At 34.5% G+C, this 25234-nt stretch overlaps 2 protein-coding genes across 3 annotated transcripts; both read left to right on the top strand.

Moving 5' to 3' along the window:
- Positions 1-1482: 1482 nt before the first annotated feature.
- vnc (GNAT family N-acetyltransferase vnc) lies at positions 1483-20984 on the top strand. 2 transcript variants are annotated; one of them, XM_089086870.1, is made up of 6 exons: positions 1483-1598; positions 10083-10129; positions 12342-12481; positions 15125-15208; positions 19228-19368; positions 20816-20984. In XM_089086870.1, the coding sequence occupies exons 2-6, from the start codon at positions 10109-10111 to the stop codon at positions 20958-20960; spliced, it is 531 nt and encodes a 176-aa protein (XP_088942996.1). In that variant the 5' UTR covers positions 1483-1598; positions 10083-10108; the 3' UTR covers positions 20961-20984. The 2 variants fall into 2 exon arrangements, with proteins under 2 accessions (XP_088942996.1, XP_088942997.1); XM_089086871.1 differs by lacking the exon at positions 1483-1598 and adding an exon at positions 2503-2526.
- LOC148953976 (uncharacterized) lies at positions 1686-10066 on the top strand. The gene is made up of 2 exons (XM_089086872.1): positions 1686-1763; positions 9668-10066. Exons 1-2 carry the CDS (start codon positions 1722-1724, stop codon positions 9950-9952), a joined length of 327 nt encoding a protein of 108 aa, XP_088942998.1. The 5' UTR covers positions 1686-1721; the 3' UTR covers positions 9953-10066.
- Positions 20985-25234: the final 4250 nt, after the last annotated feature.

Here is a 25234-nt window from a genome sequence, read left to right as displayed (position 1 = left end):
AGAAGGTGAGAGTCGTGAAGATGTTAAAGTAGAATAGCCACGGGTCAGGATGTTTTTTTACTGTTGAAAAAAATTTGGAAGAATAGGAAGATAAGCCAGTGAACCAAGATTAGAATATTGAAATCTACAGTGATGTCAGTGGTCAAATATGGATCTGAAGCATGGGCGCTCTGAAAAACAAAGGAAGATATACTAGATGTTTTCGAGAGAAATTTCCTACGGATCATTTTGGGTACCTGACTGGCTGACCGCATTTCAAACAATACGCTATACCAAAAATGTAGTTCAATCCCGTTTTCTAGTAATGTAATGAGAGAAAGGTTTAGACAGCTAGGACATGCTTTGCGGATGAAGGATGACAGATTGCAAAAGATCTTCCTTCTCGGCCAACCGTTTAGGGCTAAATGGAAAGCAGGTCATCCGCGGTTGGGATGGGAGGGTGGCGTAAAGAAAGATTTAAGGGAAATGGGAACTACCTGAGAGGGTGTAAAGAGGGAAGTTTCGAATAGATTGGAATGGAGAAATAGCGTTCGCAGCTTTGTTGTCCTTAGGCGACTTGGTGCTGCGGTGCGTTGTTAATAATAGAAGTAGTACAGACGGTCCGTGGAAACCGAATGTTCAATATTGTCTATCCAAAATTTATTTTCACAAGCTTGTTCCTTATTTTTGCACTTTCCTTAGGCTAGTTAAAAGACAGACTTTAGATGGATTTTGCCGCGTACAAAAAGTATGTTATACTTTTTTATACTGTGTGCCCTATCTTACAGCGTTAAAAAAATTGGGTATCTGGGTGCCTTTAGGCTATGCGTGATGACGTGCATGCATGCTAGAAGCCTGAAAAACTAAGAATAGACTAGTACAAGCACCTGGATTGATTGGTACCATGAAATTATTTTAGTTTGACGCCTGTATTACATACATTTTGTCTGTGGATTGTGTTCACAAAAGTAACAGGGCAAAGATTTTATCTCTGGTATACATAAAATTCGGTACTTTCGCATTATATGGGCCTTTCTAAAAAGTTGTTTGGTTAATGCTAATGAAATAAAATAAAATGGGATGACTATATAATACTTTAGAAACAAAATTTGGACTATATATTTGCACAATAGGGGGAAGGGTTAAAGCATTGCATATATTAAATACTTGACCAAACCTAACCTAGGAACCTTTTCCCCCATCTAAACTCCAAAAACAACACTTTAAATATCTTAAAACCACGCTAGACAAAGCATTTCTCTCAGCGGTGTCTTGAATCATCTTGTAAAAACGGGTTTTTCAAAGCGTCTCTGCCGTTTGACTGTAGCATCTCTTGTTGGACTTCTTTAGAGAGGCCCACATAAAGGGATTCTACCAAAAATTTTTTACTTAGGCATGTACTTGAGTCCAATTTAGCCAATATGAAACCTTGTTAAACATGAATATCCTTCCATCGAACCACCCTGAAGGAGAACGAGGACACAATTTTGTTTTTCAAGTTCACTTTGAACTCCTTTTGTAAATTGATCATATAAAAACGGCGCTTAAACAAGAGACGAACAACTTGATCAAAAAAGAAAAAGAGTTAGTCTTTGACTGCATAAATTTCATTATTCTAGGTAATTTTTTTGCTGGTTATTGGTTATCTCTGAACTGTTATGAAAAACCTTTCTTAGAAATTTTGTTGTACTTCATCTAAGCGGAAGATCTGTTTTGCAAGGTTTCACTTTTATAACAAAAAGATGTATAAAGGACAGGACCCTCTAGAGGGTAAAGGAGTGGAGGTAGGTACTTCAAAACACCTTCCCAGGACAAACTTAAGCCTGTAGATCCATCCCTGACAGTTTCATTTTCCTAACCTAACCCCTTTCCAAGATAGCCAAAAGTTGCTAAAGTAGAATTTTACCATTACAGGCTATTCAAGATATGACTTTTATTTTGAGGCTTTGAGCTCTAGACATTACACCATTTTAATAGCTGGTTCAAATCTTCCTGGATATTCAATGGCTTTATTTTGTCTTGGACCATTCCTAGGAGCTTGCAATCATTACCTTAAAATTACCTTAAATAGCACTTGCTAGCAATAGGATGATCCTGTAGTCACTGGTTAGTGAAGATTGTGTGCTGGCTGATCAGGTGAGTCCCAAACTAATTGTCAGGGCTTGTTGCACCATTCCTTGTGGACTGATGATTTGAATGACTCAATATCAAATTGTATAGCATTAAAAAATTCTTCAAGTTGGTTGTACAGTTGTTGATGTACATGCTGAATAATATGAGACCCAGGATGGTCCCCTGAGGTACTCTGTTCTTGATCAATTGCAATGCAGAAAAAAACAGTATTGCAATTACAGTCATACTTCAACACCCTTTGATTCCTGCTAGTTAGAAAGGCTTCCATTAAGCTACTATATCTTTGTGCACTTCATATGCTTGTAATTTCAAAATTAATATTTCAGGCTGCACTTGGTCAAAGGCTTGGCTTGGTCTATCCACCAGTATACCAACATCTAAAAGTCTAGTCACAAAATCATATGACTTGTTTAGGTTAGTATCAACTGAACGTCCTTATTGAAAACCATGTTGGCTTTTGTTAGGCAGTTTATTTTTTTTCAAGGTGGGAGACTGGTGCTTTGCTTATGATGTTCTCAAGTACTTTATATACTACTGATGTAAGACTGATATGCCAATAAGTGCTAACATGGTCTCTTCTCCCTTTTTGGGTATTGGTTAAATATTAGTCAACAACTACTACCACTAACAGCTCATCACAGCACCAAGCCACCTGAGGTCAACACAGCTACGCAAGCTCCTCCTCCATCCCAATATATTCAAAGCCTTACTCTTTACACCCTCTCAGAAAATTTCTATTTCCCTTAAATCTTTCTTTACGATATCCTCTCACTTCAGACGGGGACAACCTGCTTTTCATTTAGCCCTAGATGGTTGGCCTAAAAGAACAATCTTTGGCAATCTGTCATCCTTTATCCGCACAACGTGCCCTAGCCACCTCAACCTTTCTTTCACTATAGACCTAGAAAGCGGTATTGAACCACATTTTTTGTATAGCCTATTGTTTGAAATATAGTCAGTCAGCCGGGTACCCAGAACAATCCTTAAGCAACTTCTCTGGAAAACATCTAGCAAATCTTCATCCACTTTTTGGAGCGTCCATGCTTCAGAGCCATATTTGACCACTGTCATCACTGTAGCTTCTAAGATTCTAATCTTAGTTTGCAAACTTATCTTCTTATTCTTCCAAACTTTCTTTGACTGTGAAAAAACACCCTGAGCCTGGGCTGTTCTACTTTCAACATTTTCACTGCTCCCACCATCTTTACTAATAATACTATTAAGGTAAGTGGAGCTGCCCACTTGATCAATCTTTTCATTACCCAACGTCACCTTTTCATCTTCACTTATTTCTAGCCTTAGTGACTTAGTCTTCCTAACATTAATTTTCAAACCAATACTAGCACCCTGAACTTGCAAAACTTCTAAAACTTCATTCATTTTGCTCACACTTTCATCTAGGATGCTTAAATCATCAGCATAATCCAAGTCCAGGAGACTTTTTCCTCCCCATTTGATTCCGTGGTCTCTCATTGCCTTTCCTGTGCTCCTTAAAACAAAGTCCATCAAAATAATCCATACAAAGGGGGATAGAACACAACCCTGCTTAACTCCTGATTTAATACAAAACCAGCTGCTAACCTCATTTCCTACCTTAACCGCAGCAGTGTTATTCTCATACATAGTACTAATCACTTTAATGTATTTGTCTGGTATACCATACAAGGATAAAACCTTTACTAATGCTCCTCTATAAACTGAATCAAACGCTTGCTCATAATCTATAAAACTGAGGACCAAAGGTGTTTGAAAACTCAGGCACTTCTCAATTATTAGCCTCATAGTGAAGGTTGGATCGACACATACTCCACCCTACCTGAAACTACATTGTTTTTTTTTAAAGGCTTTTTCTATGATATCTCTCTGTCTAAAAGTATCATAATACAATATAATTTATCACCAATAGAAACCAGACTATTACCTCGGTATTTATCACAATCGCTCTTATCAGCTTTCCAAAAAAGTGGCTTAACTAAGGTTTTCCTAAAATCATTAGGTACTTCCCCTTTTTCAAAAATCATATTCATAATCTTCAATAACTTATTTCTAACCTCAGAGCCACCATATTTAAGAAACTCATTTACTACCCTATCAGCACCTGGAGCTTTATTATTCTTTAATCCACTACTACTAATCATTTGGAAGTATTTTGGAATTGATGGACATTTCAAACATTATTGTGGTCAGTTTTGCAATGTATATATTCAGCTATTTCGTTTAACAGTCTTGGGCATATGCTGTCTGATCCAGCAGCTTTGGGGATCTAGCTTTTTAAGTCTATTTTTGATGTCCTCTTACAATCAACTGGCATGAGTATTGGTTCTGGTATTAATGGCACTGGTGTGTGGGTTATGGGTAGGGCAGAGAAATTGGCACCAAAGCTGGACTTAAAGAGATTTGCTGTTTCTTTAGTTTCTGATGTTTTTTTTACCATCTTCTCTCATTAGGTCTGGAATATCTTGTCTGGACAGGTTAGCTGGCAAGGTTAGGTCACTGGCAAAACTGCTGATGATGATAAGAGACAAGCAGCAATTCTTACCAAAACTTTTTCATCTGTTTTTGTTAATCCTGCTTCCCATATGAGGTCTAATATATCACCAGCACCAGAAGCTTTTGTGTTACAGAATGAGTCACAATATAATGACTGATGTAGCATCTGAGCACGTCCAAAAAATTATGCGTGAGCTTTTTTTTGACAAATCCCCTGAAATAGATGGTGTCTCAAATGTTATTATATGAGAACTGGCTTTTTCTTTGGTGGCTCCACTAGCATTTCTTTTTAATCTTTGTTTGGAGTCTGGTAAGTGCCCTGCTGTGTAAAAAAAGCTGTCATAAAACCACTTCATAAGGGTGGACCAAAGTTGGATTTTGTGAGTTATCACCCTATCTCAAAGATATTGATTTTTTTTTAGAATTATGGAAAAAGTAATTGTGTATTGGATCCAAAAATATTTTGCAAAAGATAACTTGTGGAATATTGCACAGCACGCTTTTCAGAAAAATTTATTGTGTAACATGCAGTTAATGGAAGTATTCAAAGATTTTCAAATGGTGGCTAATTCAGGTCTAAAGTTTGATTGTATTTATATTGATTTTTGCAAGGCATTTGACAAGGTTTCAATATCTTTGCTGGTGGAAAAATATCAAAGGTGTGGGATTGGATATAGAAGCATGACTTGGATTATTGATTACCTAACTAATTGGTCACAGAAAGGGAAGGCTGGTGAGGCACTATCTGAAGGGTGTAGAGTTCTAAGTGGGGTCCCTCAGGGTAGCTGCCTGGGACCAGTTTTATTCTGTTTATTTATTAAGGATTTGCCACAGGTAACCCAACACAGCACATGTTAAATTATTTGCAGATGATGTAAATCTATACACAGGTGTCACCTCCCTGGTTGATGTGACTCTTCTGCAGGGAAATTTAGAACCATTGTTTGAATAGTGTAATTGAAATTCTATACTTGGTAACCAGAATAAATGTCATATAATGCATTACTTCACAAAAGATGTGGCATACCAGTACTTCATTGGTGATGTGTTGGTATGCCCTGTTAACTCTATTTGGGGTCTTGGTATTATTTTTGATGATCAGCTGAAGTTTGATAAGCAAGCATCAGCTGTTTTGCATAAAGCAAACTATGGTTTGCTTTGCAGCATAAGAGCATTCAGAAGGTTTAATCTGTAAAGTTTTACCACATTGTATAAGACAATGGTTCACCCTGTTGTTGAATACTGCTCATCTGTGTTGTATCCAACTAGAAAATCTGATGCACAGTTGATTGAAAAAGTGCAAAGATGAGCATCCAAACTTGTCCCCTATCTGAAATACCTACCTTATGAGTTGAGTAGCCTGAGCTTACCATCTCTGTAATTCAGAAGGGACAGAGTGGACCTTGTCAACACTTTCTGTATCATAAAGGATATTGACCACGTGTCTTTCGAAGATTTATTTGAGTTTAGTCATTATCTATCTACTCAGCACAACTCTTTAAAGCTGTACCAGCCAAGGGTATGAAGGAAAGTTGGACATAGTTCCTTTGCAAATCCTTCAGTAAAATCATGGAATACATTACCCAGCATGTAGTTCTGGTGAATGATTTTGCAGCTTTCAAAACAGCATTAGTTGGGTCCTCTTTTTACAGAACGCAGTACTTAGGACCATGAAGTGTATATTTGTTATAGGGTATCTTTGTTTTTTTTTTGTTTTTTTTTTATAATTATTATTATTATTACTAGGAAGTTTATATTTTTTTCATTGTTTATAAGTATTGCTCACAGTATGTAAATTGTGTTATATGAGGAAAGCCTATGGCTTATTCCATTTCTGATTAAAATAAAAAAATAATGTGCAGAATAATTGTAGTTTAACAATTTGATTGCCATTCCACTATACTTCATTCTTTCTCCCTCTAATGTGCCCAAGTTGTTTCTTTCCCATGTGTTTTTCTCTTTCTTGATCTTGGCAATGTTGATTCAACTTATGGGTACACAGGTTGAAAAAAAAATATTTGCATGGCAAAATGTTTTGGAAATATTTAATTTGGGCTGTATATTTGCACATTAGAAGAGGGGGGGGGGCAGTTGTTGGTAAAGTATAAGGGAATTGCAGTCAAACTGTGCTAACTACAATTATTCTGCATACTAAGTAAGAATTGTTTTCTTAACGTGTTTCCAACTCAACAGCCCCAAATCTAGACTTCTACTATATATATATATATATATATATATATATATATATATATATATATATATATATATATATATATATATATATATATATATATATATATATATATATATATATAACATAGGCTCATTACCCCTCTGCCTTCCCAAGGCCAGATCATAATGTGCACTTTACTGAAAAAAATACAAATGAATGTGCGTTGTCAGCTTAATATACATACATACTGATGTTTAGTAATCAAAATGTTAATACTATTTGATTTGTTAAAGTTATAAAAGTAAAAAAGTTTATATTTTTTTCAGTTAAGTGCAAATTATGTTCTGGCCTTGGGAAGGCATAGGGGTTTTGAGCCCAACTTATGTTAATTTCTGCTCCTTTGGAGGTTGATTTGGTTATTTATTGTAATTTCTGTTTGTTTCATTTATTTGTTGATGCTGATTTGTGGTAGTTTCACGCTTGGTAGATTATTTGATTTTATTTTTGCTAATTTTTTGTTTAATGGAGTTCTTAAAGATGAAGGAGTTCTTAATGGAGTTCTTTAATAAATTTCAAAAAAGAGTATGAATTTCCACAATTATTGTTTCAGATCAAAATTAAACTGCATCATTGGAATTTCCGTAGCTGAAAACCCATTAGGTTTTCCCTTGTCTTGACTAAAGTCTCTTGTCTTGAGCAACAAAAAAACCTTTTTTGTGTTTGTGTAGGATGCATAGAGGGATGTATTAGAGTTCATGTGAAAGGTAATTTTTATATCTACTGGCTTTTAGTAATTACCCAAACATAATATGAAAAATAAAATTAAATTTTCAGCACAAGCTGTCAAGGTTGATTTTACTAAATGGGAAAGTGTTTAGCTGATTGAATTTTCCATGAGGATAGGTCTTTAATTTTGGTCCCAAAACCCTCAACATGAGTACTCTCTTGTTTAAAAAAATTATATGAACTTTGTAAATAGACTCTTTGGAAGTTTTACTCCTCACTGATTTCCAAGTTACTCAAAACTCTTGTTTGTCCTGCTCTTGGATTTGAAATTATTGTAGCCCCCTCCAATAAATCAGGTAAGGAACCCTTTGAGTAAGTGCAGAAATGGGTGACTAAACACATAAGAGGTCTGTTTAACAATCCATATAATTATCCCTCTTGTGTTTATATGCTAAATTTGTCCTCTTTAGCTTATTCCTTGTGAATAATAAAATCAATCTTTGTAATACTTTATTCTGATGCCTCCAAGAACAAGATGACATTCTTAAATTAGGGAGCAGACTATGCTAAAAAAAAAATAAATCTATTTAGGCTGTAGTTCTCACATAAAGTTTTAATAATCTTGAGGTAGCTGATGATGAAGTCTGATAGAGTTGATAGAGGTACTTTAAATGTTGATAGAGTCACAAGTTGTGTGCAATAGGGAATTCAAGGATGGATCTTTACTAACTCTTCTCCACTCCCCCATTAGTAGTGCTTGATTCATGTAGACAAACTGGGCATTCATTGTACAAGTGTCCAATCTGAATTGATGGTGTGAAAACTGTCAGTAATGAATATATAGTTTCATAACTCACAAAAATTTTCTAGAACATAATCCTCAAGCAGTCTTTAGGGGCTGGGTTTATAGTATTCTTTTCTTGAATTTGAATGCAACTCTTTTAACATCACTCCTTTTTTTATTTTTCAAGATACTGCTGAATTTTTTTTTCATATTGTACCATTATTTCTATGGTCTTACCCAAAATTCTTTGGTAGGTTCCTAAGCTAAATTTTTATAGTCTCAATTAATAAATAATAAAAATTATGTAAAGAAAGTAATAATTGAAGGATGCGATTATTAAGAAAATATATGCATATCCCAAGATTTCAAAGGTGTATGGGCCTAAAGGTTCTAAGAATTGGAATTTCAATAAGACAGAAGACTTCAAGACAACAAGACAGACACCCAAGAGCATGTGGAGTAGGAACGTCTTTGAGATGCAAAATTAATAGGAGGGTAAATGCTATCTACTTACTCTGCACTGTCCACTTACTCAACCAGTTCTGACTATTGTGATACAAGTGCAAGTCAACAGATGTAAATTCTCAACAAATGTTTTACCATACCTTTCTTCCAAAATACTTTAGGATTGGCATGCATGGTTTTCACACTCATCTTATCAAAGTTTTGAACTTAACAATTCAAGCTGCCAAGCAATACTTTTCTATATTTGGATAATTTGGAAGTTTAAGAAAAACTTCTAAACATTGGCTTTAATGAAATTTTTCAGAAGATTATTATTTCTTAAAACAAAAGCTGCTGTAAAAAAATATTGATTTTGTAAGTCTACAAACCATAAAATTAATGTGCATTTGCATCTCCTTTCTCTGTGGTGTTGATCACATGCCCCTCGCAAGGTACACTTCTAAATTATGAGGATAGTTGAAGAAATATTACAAAAATTGTGGTGGTATGTTCCAGGACACGTCCTACTACAGACCATTTTTTTGTTCACCAAAATGCATCATAGGCTATCAAGAGACAATTTTCGTAATAATTTCTTAACTGATGAGGTTTTTTGCCTGTATATGGTAACTAACAAGGGCGATTTCATTTGCTGCTGTAAACATGCAAAAATTGAATAAAAATATCCCACTAAATGTTTATGAGGGCAGTCTAAACTTTCAAACGTTTTTACAAAAACAGTAGGCTAATTGTAACATCCCAAAATGACAGATATATGTACGAGTATATCAAGCAGTTTACTGGTGTTTTTTTTGTGAGTCAGGATGATATGAAACCCACTTAAACCCACTATATACTGCATTCCAGTATCTACCTATTATAATATTTAAACCTTTATTGGTCTAGTATATTTCTGACCTATTTTTTTTGTATTCTAGAAAGTTGTTAAGACCAAAATAACAAAGACGTGGAGTATGACAGCATCTAAGCCGACTGATTGCATTGGCGATGAGAATTGCAGCTTAGAAATAGCAGCAGACGAAGTTCAATCGTTAAATTCGCAATTAGATGCTTTAAACTCGGCTCTTGATAACATAGAATCGAAAAATGATAATCTTGCTTCACAGCTCAAAGAAATACTTGAAGCCAATCGCCAAATGAGACTTCAGGCTGACAATGAAAAATTAAAACCTTCTCAAGAAGATGCTAAAAGTCCAAAATAAGTGAAATAGGTCATTATTATCATCCATTGTTTGAATATTTTAAATTTGTACTGTATTTATGTTTAGGGTTTGATTTTCTGTTGTTCAAATAAATATTATATGTTTGTAAGTGAAATATTTTTATTTGTAGGTTAGGAGAACCAATTTGTAGCCAGGATGAATATCAGGAACGCAAAGGTATGTTATCCTCTTTAATGCTATTGCTGACTAACGTAATGGCAAGACAATAGTTTTGCTGTAGAAGCTCTTGACCTTTTGAATAACCCCTTCTACCTTCCGTATAGGATATTGTTAACTAAATCATTTTTATTTCATTGCCACTTCATATTGAAGGAATGGTTGTAGAAGCTTGGGGGAGGGCTCATTCAATCGGAAATCGAAAGTTCTATTGCCCCTTTTGAGAGCCAAAAGTGATTGGAGGGCAACCAGTCCCCCTTCCTTGCCCCTTTAAGGTACCTGACCCTTTTTCTTGTAATCCCCCAAAGCCATTTTGTTCAGGAAAATCGGAACTTCCAATAAATATGCCTGCAGGGATGAGATGGCCCCCCAGTCTCTGGGACATGGGCTGTAAATAATATAAATTGCCAATTGCTTTTGGATGGGCTTTAGAGTAGGCAAAGGAGGGGTATATTTGACCATGGGTGTTCAATGGGTCAAAGTTTTCTGAAATTTTTCTCTGTTTCAAAATGACTCCATACTTTTGTGAGAGGGAATGGGGCCTGGAAATGGGCCAAAGAACTTTTTGTCCCTGTTAAGTTTGAAACTTTTAGCAACAATTCCTTGGACCAAAGCATAATTTACAAAAAAATATGTTTTGGAACAGCCCCCCCCCCTCCAAAAAAGAAAACAAAATCAGATTGGCTTGAAATATATTCTTAAATCCTTTGGCTAAGGAAACCCACATGCAAAAGGAAGAATAGAAAAAAGAATATTGGTACCCCTCAAAGCAAAGCCTGACAAAGGGCAAAAAACTATTTTCCCTGACCACTTTATATGGAATGGATAGTTGTAAAACATGGGAGAGAACTTATTCGATTGGAAATTAGAAACTCTTACGCTTTTTTAGGGGCAAAAGCGATTGCAGGGTTTCCGGTCTTGCTTTCGCGCCCTTTTCTCCTACCTCCCGCCCCCGTAACCCCCATGATATCTGACCAGAATTTCGAAGTAGCTACTTTATAAAAATGTCAAGAGGTCTAGTAAGTATGCCAACATCACTGCCGACATATGCCGGAGTCGACATCACTTCCATAGCTCTAGGGGCAATGGCTCTGAATTATGTAAATTACCTATTGTTCATGGATAGATTTTAGTAGAAACGTTGTTGGATCAACTAGGAGCTTCGACTAAAATACAAGGACCAATGGAAGGTCAAATAAAAGAAATCAAGGGAACAAATCTGGTTGTTTTGACTCGTGATGTCCTTTGTTTTATATTTTATGTTTTAGACAATAAAGCATAATTCTTTTTAATAAATGACCTTGAATTAATTTAAACAATTGCAGCAAATTATAATGTAAGGAGATATTCTTTCTTTAGATGTATGTTCAAGGGTGTCTACAAGATGGGGACAGAGCTCTATGGAAAATCAAAGACTACACAGATTTTCAATTCATGTGAAATGTATTACTCCTCCCCACCCACCTGATGGTCTGTAATATAAACTTTGTTTAAAATGTATTGTACAGAACTACCCCGGATGGAAAATTGAAACTTTGTCTAGAACTTAAATTGAATTCCAACCTTTAATTCTCAAGCAGAAAAAATAGAAACAAATGTTGATAATGACGTCACGGCTGCTTTATTAGTGGTTTTAGTTTCAATTTTCTCGTTTTTATCGTAAGTTGAATTTATATTTATTCTACTCTTTTTTTTTTGCTGAGGACGGCTATTAGACATGTAGCCGAAATATTCGATTAGTTTTTCTTGTACAGTGTTTTTAAAATCTCATTAATATATTCTCTGTATTGCCTGTATTATGGAGAGAGAGTGTGTAATCTTCGTCGTCATTTCTTTCTCAGGCTCGTAGCTTCTAGTGGCTAGGATGGGTACATTGATATCAAACTCCTTTTTGTAGAATTCCGGCTAATATTACCCCAAGTCCCTCTATACTGAAGTTCGTTACCACCAACTGTTTGATTAAAAAGTAGACAACTCATTCGTTCTGCTCGTTAATATCAACAAGCCTTTACTTTGGTTTCTTAAATACAGAGGCGTGAACTCACGAGAATGTGGGGGGAGGGTAAGGATTTTTAGATTGTTTAAGATGGAGATACAAAAAAAAATATTTTTCAAAATCTGGGGGGAGAGGCAATGAGATCTAGGTGAGGCAACTGCCCCCCGTTAGTTGGTGCCCTTGCTTAAATGTTACTAAAATCTCTCTCCTTTTCAGCCAGAAGATCTTATGAATATGCAGCATTGTAACCTTCTCTGCTTGCCTGAGAACTATCAAATGAAGTATTATTTCTACCATGATCTCTCTTGGCCTCAAGTGAGCTACGTTGCTGAAGATGAACGAGGTCACATCGTTGGGTGATTGATTTTTTGTGGCTTTATAAAGGCTTATTTCCAAATGTTTCTTTTTTTTACTCATTTTTCACTTGACTTAAAAATCAGCACCGTTTTCAAAGTCTAGCCTAGTTAATCACCTAGCCCCTTGTGTTGATAACATTCCTAGCTATTTTGGGTAATTAATTAAAAAAAAAATACCAAAAAGAAGTTTTCCAAAGAAAAGTAAAGGCCATTTTAAACTTAAGATCAGCAGATACAAATACCTGTTAAAATTCAAACTCAAAATGACAAGAAATTATTATTAAAGAATAAGTGAAACTCAAAACGAATAGAAATTAAATAAAAAATCATAGCGAAAAAAACATACAACAAGTAATAATGTAAATGAATAAATAAATATCAAAACGAGTAATACTTAAATTGAATATGCAAATCAAGCTTAAAAAGAAAATATATATTTTGCTATTGATGTATAAAATTAATTAAACCCAAAATGAACAGAAATTAAATAAACAATCAATGCAAACAAACATACAATAGATACTGATATAAATGAATAAATAAATCTTAAAACGAGTGAAACTTAAATTGAATATGCAAATCAAGCTTGAATGAACAAAACACTACGAACAAGAGTTTGGATATCGCTTCCTTCTCTCACTGTAAAAATCTAAAACCTACTGCGTCATTGGAGCTTTACTGAAAACTACATGTGTCTTGAACAGTCTTTTACAGTATAAACAAAATCAAATTGACTATCAGGATAAATATACAATTTCTTTGATTTATCTACTGTTTTCAAACTTCCGTTTTTCGAGTTTCGGTCAGTATTTGGCCAATTCGCTCGTGATAGCAAATTTTTTGTGTAAGGGGGATGGGAAGGGGATGGGGGATGTAAACCTCAGAATTGGGATCTTCAACCATGAAGATTATGATAATAACCTTTTCCTTTTTCCCAGCCTTTCCAAAAAGTAAAACATGCACATAAACATTAAATTTCAACGCAATTTTAAACTTTGAGCTAATCTAGATGTGGCACGAAGTATTGCCATTTTTGGTGCCATATGGCAGTTTATGACGGTTTTATATACATTTCACGACAGTGTAGATGGTTTAGACCAATGTCAGTGTTATATACACCTTACGATGGTATAGACAACAAGGTAGCATATGACCATCGAACAGTAAAGGACTGCTACTGCACATCCACTTAACGTCTTTGCAGTAGAAGTAATCATCGGTGAATAATTTAATAACAAAAATATTTTACTATTAAAGAATAATTAAAACCCAAAACGAAGAGAAATTAAATAAACAATCATAGCAAGCAAATATACAACAGGTACTAATATAAATGAATAAATAAATCTTAGAACGAGTAAAATTTCAATTGAATATGCAAATCAAGCTTAAAAAAAACATCTTTTACTATTAAAGAATAATTAAAACCCAAAACGAACAGAAATTTATCATGATTTTCTGTTTTCAGTGCTGCTGCTTTTCTGTTTTTCAACCCTCGCTTAGCATCTGTATTCACACTTCATTGTAGTTATGAATTCTAAACTTTTTTTTCTAATAATTAGATTCCTGGGTTCTATAACGTGTATATGGTTTAATATAATATACTGAATAATGCAAATCGATTATAGTAAGCCTAATAATTTGGTCAGTATCATTACTAGTATTGTTATTATTACCAAAATATTACTAAACATTTCTGCATAATAGCTGCAAATATAGATCTAGAAAGGGAGGGAGGGTGATAAAAAAAACTGCAAAAAAGGGACAAGCAAATTAACTAATAAAATAAAAATCAAGAAAAAGGGGGAGGTGGGGTACTGCCGAATAAACGGCACCGAACGTTAGTTTAGGGAAACAATGGTTCCTGGCTAAATTGTTACATCCATGAAAGCTATGATTGGAAAATTTCAAAATGCTGTCATACCCAAAACAAGAAATGCGCAGCTGTTTGATGATTCTTCTTATAAGTAGGGCAAAAAATGTCCGGAGGGAGGCAGAGGTTTGGAAAATGGTTCTTTTGCTAAAAAAAAAAAAAAAAAATATTTTTTCCTGGTATTAAAAAGTTGTCAAATTTTTATGTGTTTTGGTCTTCAACGGGCCGGCATTTTTTTTTATTAAATAAGGGAAGAAAATGTTAGTACCACATTTTATTTTTACTGAAAAATGATAAGCTGTACCGTATATGCAGTTGTATGAGGTAGTCTTTCAGCCTGTTGCCCCCCCCCCCACCTTAGTTTCAATTCGCCTCCAGGTGTACTTCCGATGAATAAAACTCACTAGAGGATTATTTGGAATAGAATAGTCCATTTTCGGAAAAGTCTCAAATACGCCGTTAATTTTTGCACTAAAAATTAGCTAAACTTGCAAACTCCACTAGCTGTAATTTGAACTGCTTTTTAAGTAGACTAAATTCTTCTCATGGACTGGGGTTTTAATTTGGCTAAGGTGACCTATTATAATGGTTCACGCGAGGTCAGTAAGAATGTATGAGTGTTTCTGCTTGTTGGATCATTTTTAGCTGGTCAATCATAGACCATTTTTTTACTTAAGATTAGTGGTTTGTGTTATAGAGTGGCAAGGTTAATCTGTTTGAAAGGACGTTAGCACATTTTCAATTTTTTATATTTTTGTTTTAAAATTTAGGTATGTATTAGCAAAGATGGAAGAAGATAGCGACGATGATCCACATGGTCATATCACATCTCTAGCTGTTAAGCGATCCCATAGGTGAGTAACTACATTCTGATGGATATATCAGATATTGTTAATTTTTCTTCTTGATAAGCTGCTTTTTAGAGTCCTAAATAATGCTAGATTTCTGTGAGATATAGTTTTGAAAATAGTGGTTGTTTTGTAGAAAAGAAGAAAAAGGGCAATCCGTGAACATTCTTCAAGATTGGTAAAAACGATTTGAGCTGTAAATTTCGAGAAATTATGTATCATGGGATATAACTATGCTACCGTTTGCTATAAACGTAGTGTCACGCATGCTGATGAAGCAACAGAGAACTAGTGTTTATAATGGCATTAGTGTTAGATGGACGGGGCTGAAGAGGCAGCTCTGCATGTAGCATAATCATGATCAAGTAAGAGTTCTTTACAAAAAGAAAATTAGGCTATAGGACTTCTTATGTAGCAGGAGCCTAACACTTACCTGTTTTTCTTAAGTTCTATTTTTGGGGTTCAATACTAATTTTGAGATGCTATTTCCAAATAGTGCTGATTTTATGTTTAGTCAGTATAAAAAAAAGCTTGCCTTATTATGCTCTTTGCTATCTCCTGTTCTCGAGTTTTGAATTATTAGCAAATCTGTTTTAGTTTGACATGCTTAGGGGAGGTGAGAGGGATGAATCAAATGAATGTTAGTTTTAGGACATTCAGGAAAAGTTTACATATACATATCAAGAAAGTAACATAGGGAATTAAAAAATAGTTCAATACCATATTTTCAGAGACAATAAATTTATTTGGCAAAATCATAGCACAGCAAAAACAAATTTCAGTAAGCATCACATAAAATAAATTCTAAAAATAGATAGAGAAAATCACCACTTGAAACCCTGCTCTGTGCAAAATAGAGTAATAAATCATAAATACCAAAACAATAGTCCTTCAGTGACCGCCGGAAAGCAGGCACATAATTTGTTGGATAATATCCTAAGGAAGGGACTCCCATATAGAAGGACAAACATGGGGAATTGAAAATGCAGACATGGTAATTCTCCTAACCAGTTTTCTAATTTATTACGAATTCCTTGTCTAGTACTCATGCACATTAGTCTCAAACACTCTAGTTAAATATCACAGTATGAAGATATAGCAGTAAGTTTTACCGCAGATAATTTCTGGCTCTTTATTCTCGGTGCGAACAAACAGCTCCTCCCACTTATTCTTGCATTAGCGCGTACAAACAGCTCGTCTCATTTGATCTGCCATCAGCGGTCCAATTACCCTGGAACACGTATTTTGGCAGAAACTTTCTCAAAATGCCTTTGAAACCAACTTGAGACTTCGAAACCTACTTTTAATTCCTAAAAACATTTAATAATAACATTGCACTACTAATTACCAATTTTCATGCATGTGTTGGAATAAATTAATTTAAAATCAGTTTCTTCAAAATTTAGTGTTCCAACGTTGAAGCCAAGTTTCGCGTTCAAGGGAAATCTGCCTTGTCTACCCGTGAAAAGATCTAATGTCGCTTACGTTTCTACGTTCTCTGGAGTACTGGCACCTCGGTCCGGGTTTTTATAATGGTTGAGATAGGGAAAGATCATACTGCCTATAATTTATATACTGTGTTAAATATTCAAACACAAAAAGAGCTTTTAAGTAAAATGAAGGGCTTCAAAACTTACAATTTTTTTTCAACTCACACACTGACCCAATCTTGACACTGAACACATAAATTGTGAATGATAAAGTAATTGCGAATAAATAAACCCTTGTACTGAGTGTTTGTGAGATTCGTTTTATCATATTGCTTATGTATTAGAGCTTTACCATTGGTGGAAAAAATTTAGACTTTACAAAGCTTTCTAGCGTCACTCATTGAGACTCAAATAAGAATTAGATGTATTTATTTATTTGTGTCTTTTTTAACTTTTGCTTTACATACCGTCAAGGATAAAAGATTTATAGCTTATAATTTAAACGTTTTGCTAGACATCTTTTTTTGAGACTATTACCATCGAGCTCTGGATCAAAGTTGTACTGAGAAGGATGGTTACGGTTATGGATGCATATTTATTTGTTTGTTTGTTGTTGTTTTCTGGGGTGGGGGGGGTCTTACTGGGGTAAGGGGGGGGGGGTCTTAGTAAACTAATGTGCGTGGCTCATTAGGTAGACGGTTCATACGAGCATAATTCTAAAGCCCTAATGCCCTTTTCAAATACCAAATATTCGTGCCACGGCAACCTCACGACGTACCCTGTTATTTTGTGGCAGAGAAAAACAATTTTAGTTAAGATTGTAGAATTTCTATCGAGTTAAAAATGCAACATGCGTCAATTTAAGATTTTCTCATCAATAGTTATTTGTTTATGAAAATCCGCATGATTTTATGTTAAGGGATATGTTGATGAAAACTGTACAATGTTATTCAAGATTTCTATAGCTACTATATAGAAAAATGGCAAATGCTCCATTATCTTTTTGAGAAATAAGTTCTCAATTGCTTGCTGTTTTTTTCTTTTTCTCAGTGGTAGCTATATCGAACTAATGATCGTAAATTACTCGCTCGAATGGAAATTCAAAGCTATAGTGACCTTTTTAAGTACCACAAGAGATTCAACCGCGGAGAAGTACCGATTTCTTCTATTTCGAGGTCGAATTTACAATTTAGAGGTTCTGATGCAATGAGGTACATTTGGAAATTTTTCGGTGCAATCCAACTTTTTCGGTTCATTTTAGTTTTTTTCGCTCCTTTCTGAGTCGAAAATCTGGTCAGTTTTATCGAAAATTTTCGAATAAAGTCTTATGTTTTTTTGTTTTTTTTACGGTCTTTAGGGTTTATTATTCATAATTTGCGAAGATTATTTTCCTTGTTGGTTCATTATTCAGTCCTTGCTTTGACGATATTTTCTGATACAAGAGTGAATAAAAATCAAGTCGAAGCTTATATTAAGGTATCCGAAACTGGATTAATCAAATTTATACGCGCCGATTTGCATAAAGCAGTACTGCTTAATTAATTAGCCGCCTTGTTATAGAAGAGATTAATTGAACGACAAGAGGGTAGAGAGGGATCAATTAATGAGAAAACGAAAGCATTCAGATAAAAAGTCAAACTTAGCGACTCTCTTATTTAGGAAAACATTATCTTTATATGTAAAACAGATATGTATACCTAAATTAGTTCTTTTTCTGGAACAATTGTTATGCTAAAGCCAAACTTTAGTGTAAAGAATGAGCGGACAGGCGTGAACCTCCTCATATTTTGGATAACCTTGAATATTGTACTACCACTGAATAGACATTATTCTATATTCAAGGCATTTATCCTGAGACTTGGCTTTTTCCCCCTAGTACTTCAAAAGAACAAATGCGACGCAAATACAAGAACAAATGGAAGAGTGACGCGGTAAAAAAATCTCCCCAAGCATTGAGGGGACTCAATGCTTCTAATATTGAAAGATATGTTGGTTTTTATAAGCAATACAGAATTGAAATTTTAGTAAAACATTTTGAAAAGTGATCAGTAAGTGATAACGTCAGATGCCTCTAGCTGCATTCCAAAATGCTTCAAGCAAGGCACTAGTAAAACCTAGTGTAAGAGTGGAGATGAACATCCCCTCCTCACTGATACGTATGACTATTTTTGCTCATTTTAAGTTTTATTGTCGCTATTATTTCCATTTGAAAAAATTATTTACTTGAATATGGAGTAAAGATACTAATACGAATTCCTACTAAAAATACCTATAGAGCAGCAAACCGGCCTTTCTAGTGTAATATTATTCATTATGTTACTGCGTATTCACATCAACGTTAACAAAACAAGGTTAAGCTGAAATTTCATTTTGCAATAAATTGCAGAGTCAAAGCAAATCATGGTTTAAGTTTTCTTCCAAAGTTTTCAGACTCTTCTTACATGATATCAACTACTTTTATACCTTCATATATTTTTCTTGTTATTTTTAAGTTTTGATGCTTGTTTGGTGCTCTTGTTAGCGGACTTTTTGGCGATGTTTAATTCTTTTATGACTTTGTATTTTGTTTTTCTTACGACCTTGGCAATATTTTAGGCGACTGGGGTTAGCACAGAAGCTTATGGACCAGGCTTCGAAAGCGATGATAGAAGTCTTTAACGCCAGATATGTGTCGCTGCATGTGCGCAAGAGTAACCGGGCTGCCCTTAATCTCTATATGCATACATTGTGTTTTTCGTAAGTACAAAACTTCAATAATCTCGATCTGTTTTCATTAGTTGTATAGGGTGATTTTGTCTAATAACTAATTTTTGCCAATCATTTGCCTGAGACTCTAGGCAGGCATGCCTTTCCAGAAACTAACAAACAAGTATATGTCCAATAAGAGAGTCATGCATACTCCTGCCATTTACCCGTGCCCTAGCCATTTAAACATTTGCCTCTCAATTACTTGGACTATCTGTCTTGGCTTTTCTCTGTCTACAATTAACCATGTCTTCAATCTATGCAACCTACTGCAAAATACTTGATAACTTCAATTCAATATCTTGAAATACTTCAATTCAGGGGGTGGGGCAAATAAAGTAATATGCTACGTGGAACAGGAGCAATGCTGTCATTTTTACATCAAAACACTACACCGTCTATAATATTGATGGAAAAAAGTAATTTTATCCGTAGCCTGGTAATAAAACTAAACTGAATATAGCCTGTCAGGTCCTAAGTTTAAAAAATTTGAACTTAAATTGAATATTCTTACACGTCGAATACCTACGGTGGGATTTATTTAGCTTTGAAATTCTCATTATCCGCAGAAAACAGGTTTTTGCGTTGTCGGTCAAATTTTTATGACTAAATGCTTACACTTTTTTGCAAACACACTACACCATCTATAATATTGATGGAATATGGTCAATTTATCCGTAGCCTTGTAATAGAACTAAACTGAATACAGCCTGTCAGGTCCTGAATTCAAAAAATTTTGAACTTATATTGAATATTCTTACACGTCGAATACCTACGGTTCAATTTATTTAGCTTTACAATTTTCACTGTCCGCAGAAAACAGGTTTTTGCGTTGTCGGTCAAATTTTTATGACTAAATGTTTACACTTTTTTGCAAATATTGAGAAGGAAATTAATTTTTCGCAAGCGAAAAATCAATTTTTTTAGTTTTTCTCATAAAATTTGTCTTTGATGACATGAATCAGCTATAAAAGTTGTGTAACAGTGATAATGGTGGGAAAGATGGGCTAACTAGGGCTAATTCGCATGATGGAGATGCACTAGAATGTGGTCAAATTTTTCAGTAATTTAATTTTTTCTTGCATGGGTTGGTAAGGCGGTGTTTTTTTGTGTTTTTAGTTGTTTTTTTTTTTCAATGCGCAAAACGTAAAGTTAGCGACACTAAATTTATGCAAACTTATCCGTTTGAATGCAAACTTAGCCACGCAAAGAGCAAGACTTGCGATAACGAATCAGGTGCAAAACCCAAAAAAAGGGCATTCTTGTGTGAAAATAGCGGGTGTAAGCCTAGGGCTAGATGTTCATAATTTTTTATTCTAACCATAAAGGTAGTAAAAATAATTGTTTATTTTTTTTTCTTTCTTTATAATAAAAAGAGTTTCTGTTAGTTTGTTCTTTGATTTGAATACCCATGTTTTTAACTCACCTTATATTTCAGGGTATCAGAAATTGAGCCCAAGTACTACGCAGATGGGGAAGATGCTTATGCCATGAAAAAAGATTTGACAAGCTTTGCAAAAGCTCACGACATTGCACCAGCAGATTCTAAAGTGTTTTGGGGCGCTGCTCCAGTGCCGTCTTAGAACAATAAAGAAATTTGTTTTTTTCTTCATGAAGCTTAGGAATTATTTTTAGGATTTTTAGCTATATGTACTCGTATCATACTGTGTATGTCCAAAATATGGTTAATATCGACATTCACTAGTGAATGTCCAAAATTCCTTTTTCTTTGCTTGGATTCAATTAGCTGTCAATCAATAAAGTTAGTGGAATAAAAATAAACATAACATCAATAACAATAAAGATCCTAGAATCGAACTTGACGAGCTTAGCGAATTGCGAATCTTAGTGCAGGCTTTGTCTTATTCAAGCTTTGATGATAAAATTTAAAATTAGGTTAGGTTAGGTTAAATTAGGTTATACATATTATAAATGGGTTAGAAATCAAACCCAATCTAACCTAACTTGTCATCATCAAACCTTGCATAAAATTGAAAAAGTTGACTGACAACGTTGACTAAATCCAAGGAGAAAAAAAAAAGTATTTTGGACATTCACCGGTGAATGTCGACATTCACCAATTTCGGACATTAACGGTAACATATATAGATTACATTAAAAAAAGAAAAAGCGATTGAATGGTATTTCCAGCCGGTATCTAAGATAAATAATTATTCTTTATTACTTATTAGCAATTTTGATTAATCTAGCCCCCCTCCGCGCCCTCCCCTTTAAACCCATCAATTACGAGGAAAACCTTATTGAACAAAATTCAGGCCTTTGAAAGGATCACACATTCACTGTGACTACTGAACTAGGCTTGCATCAACACTTTTTATTTGATGAGTCGAAGATAATTTTGCCAAGAGAGGTAGGACTAGTATTTCTTTTCTTTTTCGTTATTAACTAGAAGTGTATTTTGCTTCTTATTCATTGTTAGAGTTCAAGTACGTAGACCCAGCCTTCCAGGAGGTCCGTAGACCCTCCCTGTTTTTTTTATGCACATATCCGTCATCCCTTGAGAAGGAAGTAATAACGTGGACTGACCAAGTTAACCTTGTTGTTGTATTTCTTTTGTGCAGAATTTAGTTCCGTTGCCACAATGTTATGTTACGGTAAGTTCAGACGTCTTCCAGGCTTAGCCCTGGAAACGGTCTTCCGGGATTCACAAAATATTTGATTTTCCCTAGAAAACAGCATTTATTCCCTTAAACACTTGATTTGTTCACTTATACACTTAGAGTCTTCCTTTCTTGAAGAAAAGTTTCAAATAAAATAGACGCGGTGGATATGTGCAAACTTCCAATTATAATTAAGATGAAATGGAAATTACAATAATGAGTAAAACTTTTAACTAAGACAGCAGAAAATATAAATTGTATTAAAATATGTAAATAAAAATATAAAACTAAGAAAGCATTTTGGCTTCACGTCCTGGAGCCTTTATGAATGGGAATAATAAAAAAACTTGACCGAACAGTTAAAACATATAAGAAATAACATAAAGATATGAAAAATACGCAAAGAAAATGACGTTCGATTCGTTTTGTCAGTGCCTTAATCAGAAGTTTTACCCATTATTATTTATTTTCATTTTAAAAATAAATGGAAAGGCAGTAGGTCTAAGAAATCATCTATGTGAAACATCCATGGACAGTAGAAATCATTTCCTTAATGCAAAACTCACGTGCCTCTGCTATATAAACCGATCTTGTTTTACCGATGGCTACTGACAGGCAAAGGTAAAACAAAGTACGCACATCTGGTCTTGTTAATAACTGGTCTTTGATGTCCATCAAAATCTGTATTAAATGGTTTTTGAAGGCAATGATTTAAAATGTGAGGCTGAAATTGCAATTTGTGCCTCGTAAAACCAATTATCGGGCTGCTTGTATGTTTTGGAGAAGACTTCTCATTTCTACTACAGTTTGCATTGAAGGATTTATGAATAAGTTGGTTACAAGACGAACATAAGGTTTCCATTATTGTCTCACATAGAAGTGTAATCAAGACTGGCCTCCCTATTAGATTTTCAGGGCATGGTATGGGAACTTTACTTCAGGGAACATTGCGGGGGAAGGAGGGGGGTTAAGCACCTAGAGTTGTTTAAAAGTAAGTTAAAAAGGCATATGTTAGGTAAGGGCTCATATTTTTATTATTATTATTATTGTCTCCATTATTATTTCTATGGAATGGACCGTTGGGAGATTGGTGATTTTTTTTTTTTCCTTATTTTTTTTTCTTTTTTTTTATTATTCATTTGTTTAATTGTTGAGTGTATGTAGCTTCCCCTCAGCAAGTACATATGTAACTTTTTTGGAGGGGAGATATTTATAATTTAATTGATGTTTATTTTTAACATTTGGAGTATTCTATCAACCTTATCTATGATAATAGAAGGAATAATGCATATTTCTTCTTATTACAAATATGATCAATCAGTCTTTCTTCAATGTTACTAAAAACGAATCAATACACAAGCTGCATATTTAGCCATGAAAAACGAGTCGTGCCCAGTCTAGTTTCTGATTGGTCTGAGACCGTCTGAGGACCGAAACGGTCTGAGACCGTTCCTGAACGGTCTTTCATTCGTGTATTGAGTTTCAGTCATCCTTTTTCTTTCGCTCTTACAATGGGATTCTTTTTCGGGTAGAGACCTCGCTCTACCTCAACGATTCTAACGATTGTTTTATTGTCTTCACAAATCGAAGCTCAATCTTCCGTGGTCGTAATATAATTTAGAAGTGACCCTCCGCTCTTTTTGTTCGCTCCCTCGGTGCCGCCCACTGAAGAAGCCGCCAGGGTGGTCCGCAGCCCTTAGTTACGTCACTGTCCACGACCAACCATCTTCCTTGGGTAAAATAGTATATATTTCATGTATTTTTCTAGATAAGGGCTCGAAACTTCTGGCCTAGGGCACCCAGGTATGCTGAATTTAGTGCTGTAAATTTGAGCAAAATCGTCGTCCTTTCTGGGATATTACCTCTTCTTTCCTAAACTTTCAAATTGTCTTTTGCTAATAACTGTTAAAAAACTTTAGAACAAAATTCCTTGTTTATAATTTTGGTTACTATTGTTACAAATCACTCTTTACTTACAGCTCTTTACTACAAACCGTTTGAAAAAATATCGACTAAATGTGCTGCGGAATTATCGTTTTAGTCCTGGAACTCTCAAGTATTCTATTATAATTTTTCATATTTCATTGTTATGGATTCTTGGTAAATTACTTTCAGGTTTCTGTACTTTGTAATTTTACAGATCTTACAAATACAACTTAAAAACAATAGGGAAATTTTTTCAAGACAGTGCAATTTAAATCGGTGAATATTTCGGCCCTATGTCCAAGGGCCGTCTTCAGCACAACTAAAAATATATATAAAAACAAACTTACATTAAAATACGAAGTATTAACTAAAAATGCTTTTAAAAAACCGCTTTTAAAAACCTTTAAAACAGCCCTAGTATCCTTACTTCAACGAAGTTCAACCAGAACTGATAAATAAAATGACGAGAGAGGATGAATTCATTCAAACGAAATAAAATGAAATTATTAACTGCAAGTTTTCAAAGCCAATCTTGCTTTTTTAGCAGCTAGTCTTAAAGGCCTTTTTGTAACGGGTTCAATACTATTGTCAATTGGCTTAATAAAATATTTTTTTAGATCATTTTTAATAAAATTTGAGTATAAAGAATTCAGTGAGTATTCTCCTAAGTCTCTATTTAAGGAAATATTTTTATTCATTTTGAGCCTAATTTTGATTGATTCCCTGACCACCTGTTTTATCCCCAAATCACTACTAATGAGAGAAGATTTTTAAAAAAGTATTTTGTGGCTGGGATTATCAAAAATATGGATAGCTAAAGCAGAATCAAAGGAGTTATTAGAATTATTGGAAATTAACACTTTGTCTATGTCTTATTTATGCTGGTGTATCCGCTTTTCTAGATTCTGATGAGTTCTGCCAACGTAGTAATTGCCACAATCGCATGGTATTTGATAAACCCCTCTTTGGCGAGTAACTGGGGTTTTATCTTTACCGGAGTTTAAGAAATTTGTAATTTTAAAATTATTGGTGAAAACTAAATACAGATTGTTTTTTGTGCAAATATTTTTTTTTTTTGTGGTGATTCTTGGGATGTACGGAAGATAGAATATATTAGAGGGTTTTTCCGGAGCCTCACATTGTGAAATATCGTTGATTTTACGAAAATGTCTTTTTAGTCTATGGTTAATTGTATTATTGACAAAAGGAATGGGGTATCCGTTGCCAAAAAGAATATCTTTGATAAAATTTATTTCTGCTTTTATGTATGAAGCGGAGCAAATGTTCGGGGCACGGTCAATGAGAGAAGT

This window comes from Artemia sp. Qi Xiang Cuo, chromosome 3 (assembly GCF_049724085.1).
Source record: "Artemia sp. Qi Xiang Cuo chromosome 3, ASM4972408v1, whole genome shotgun sequence".
Lineage (NCBI taxonomy): Eukaryota > Metazoa > Arthropoda > Branchiopoda > Anostraca > Artemiidae > Artemia > Artemia sp. Qi Xiang Cuo.
The sequence above is the reverse complement of the archived record's forward strand: the minus strand, read 5'-3'. Positions and strand labels throughout refer to the sequence as shown.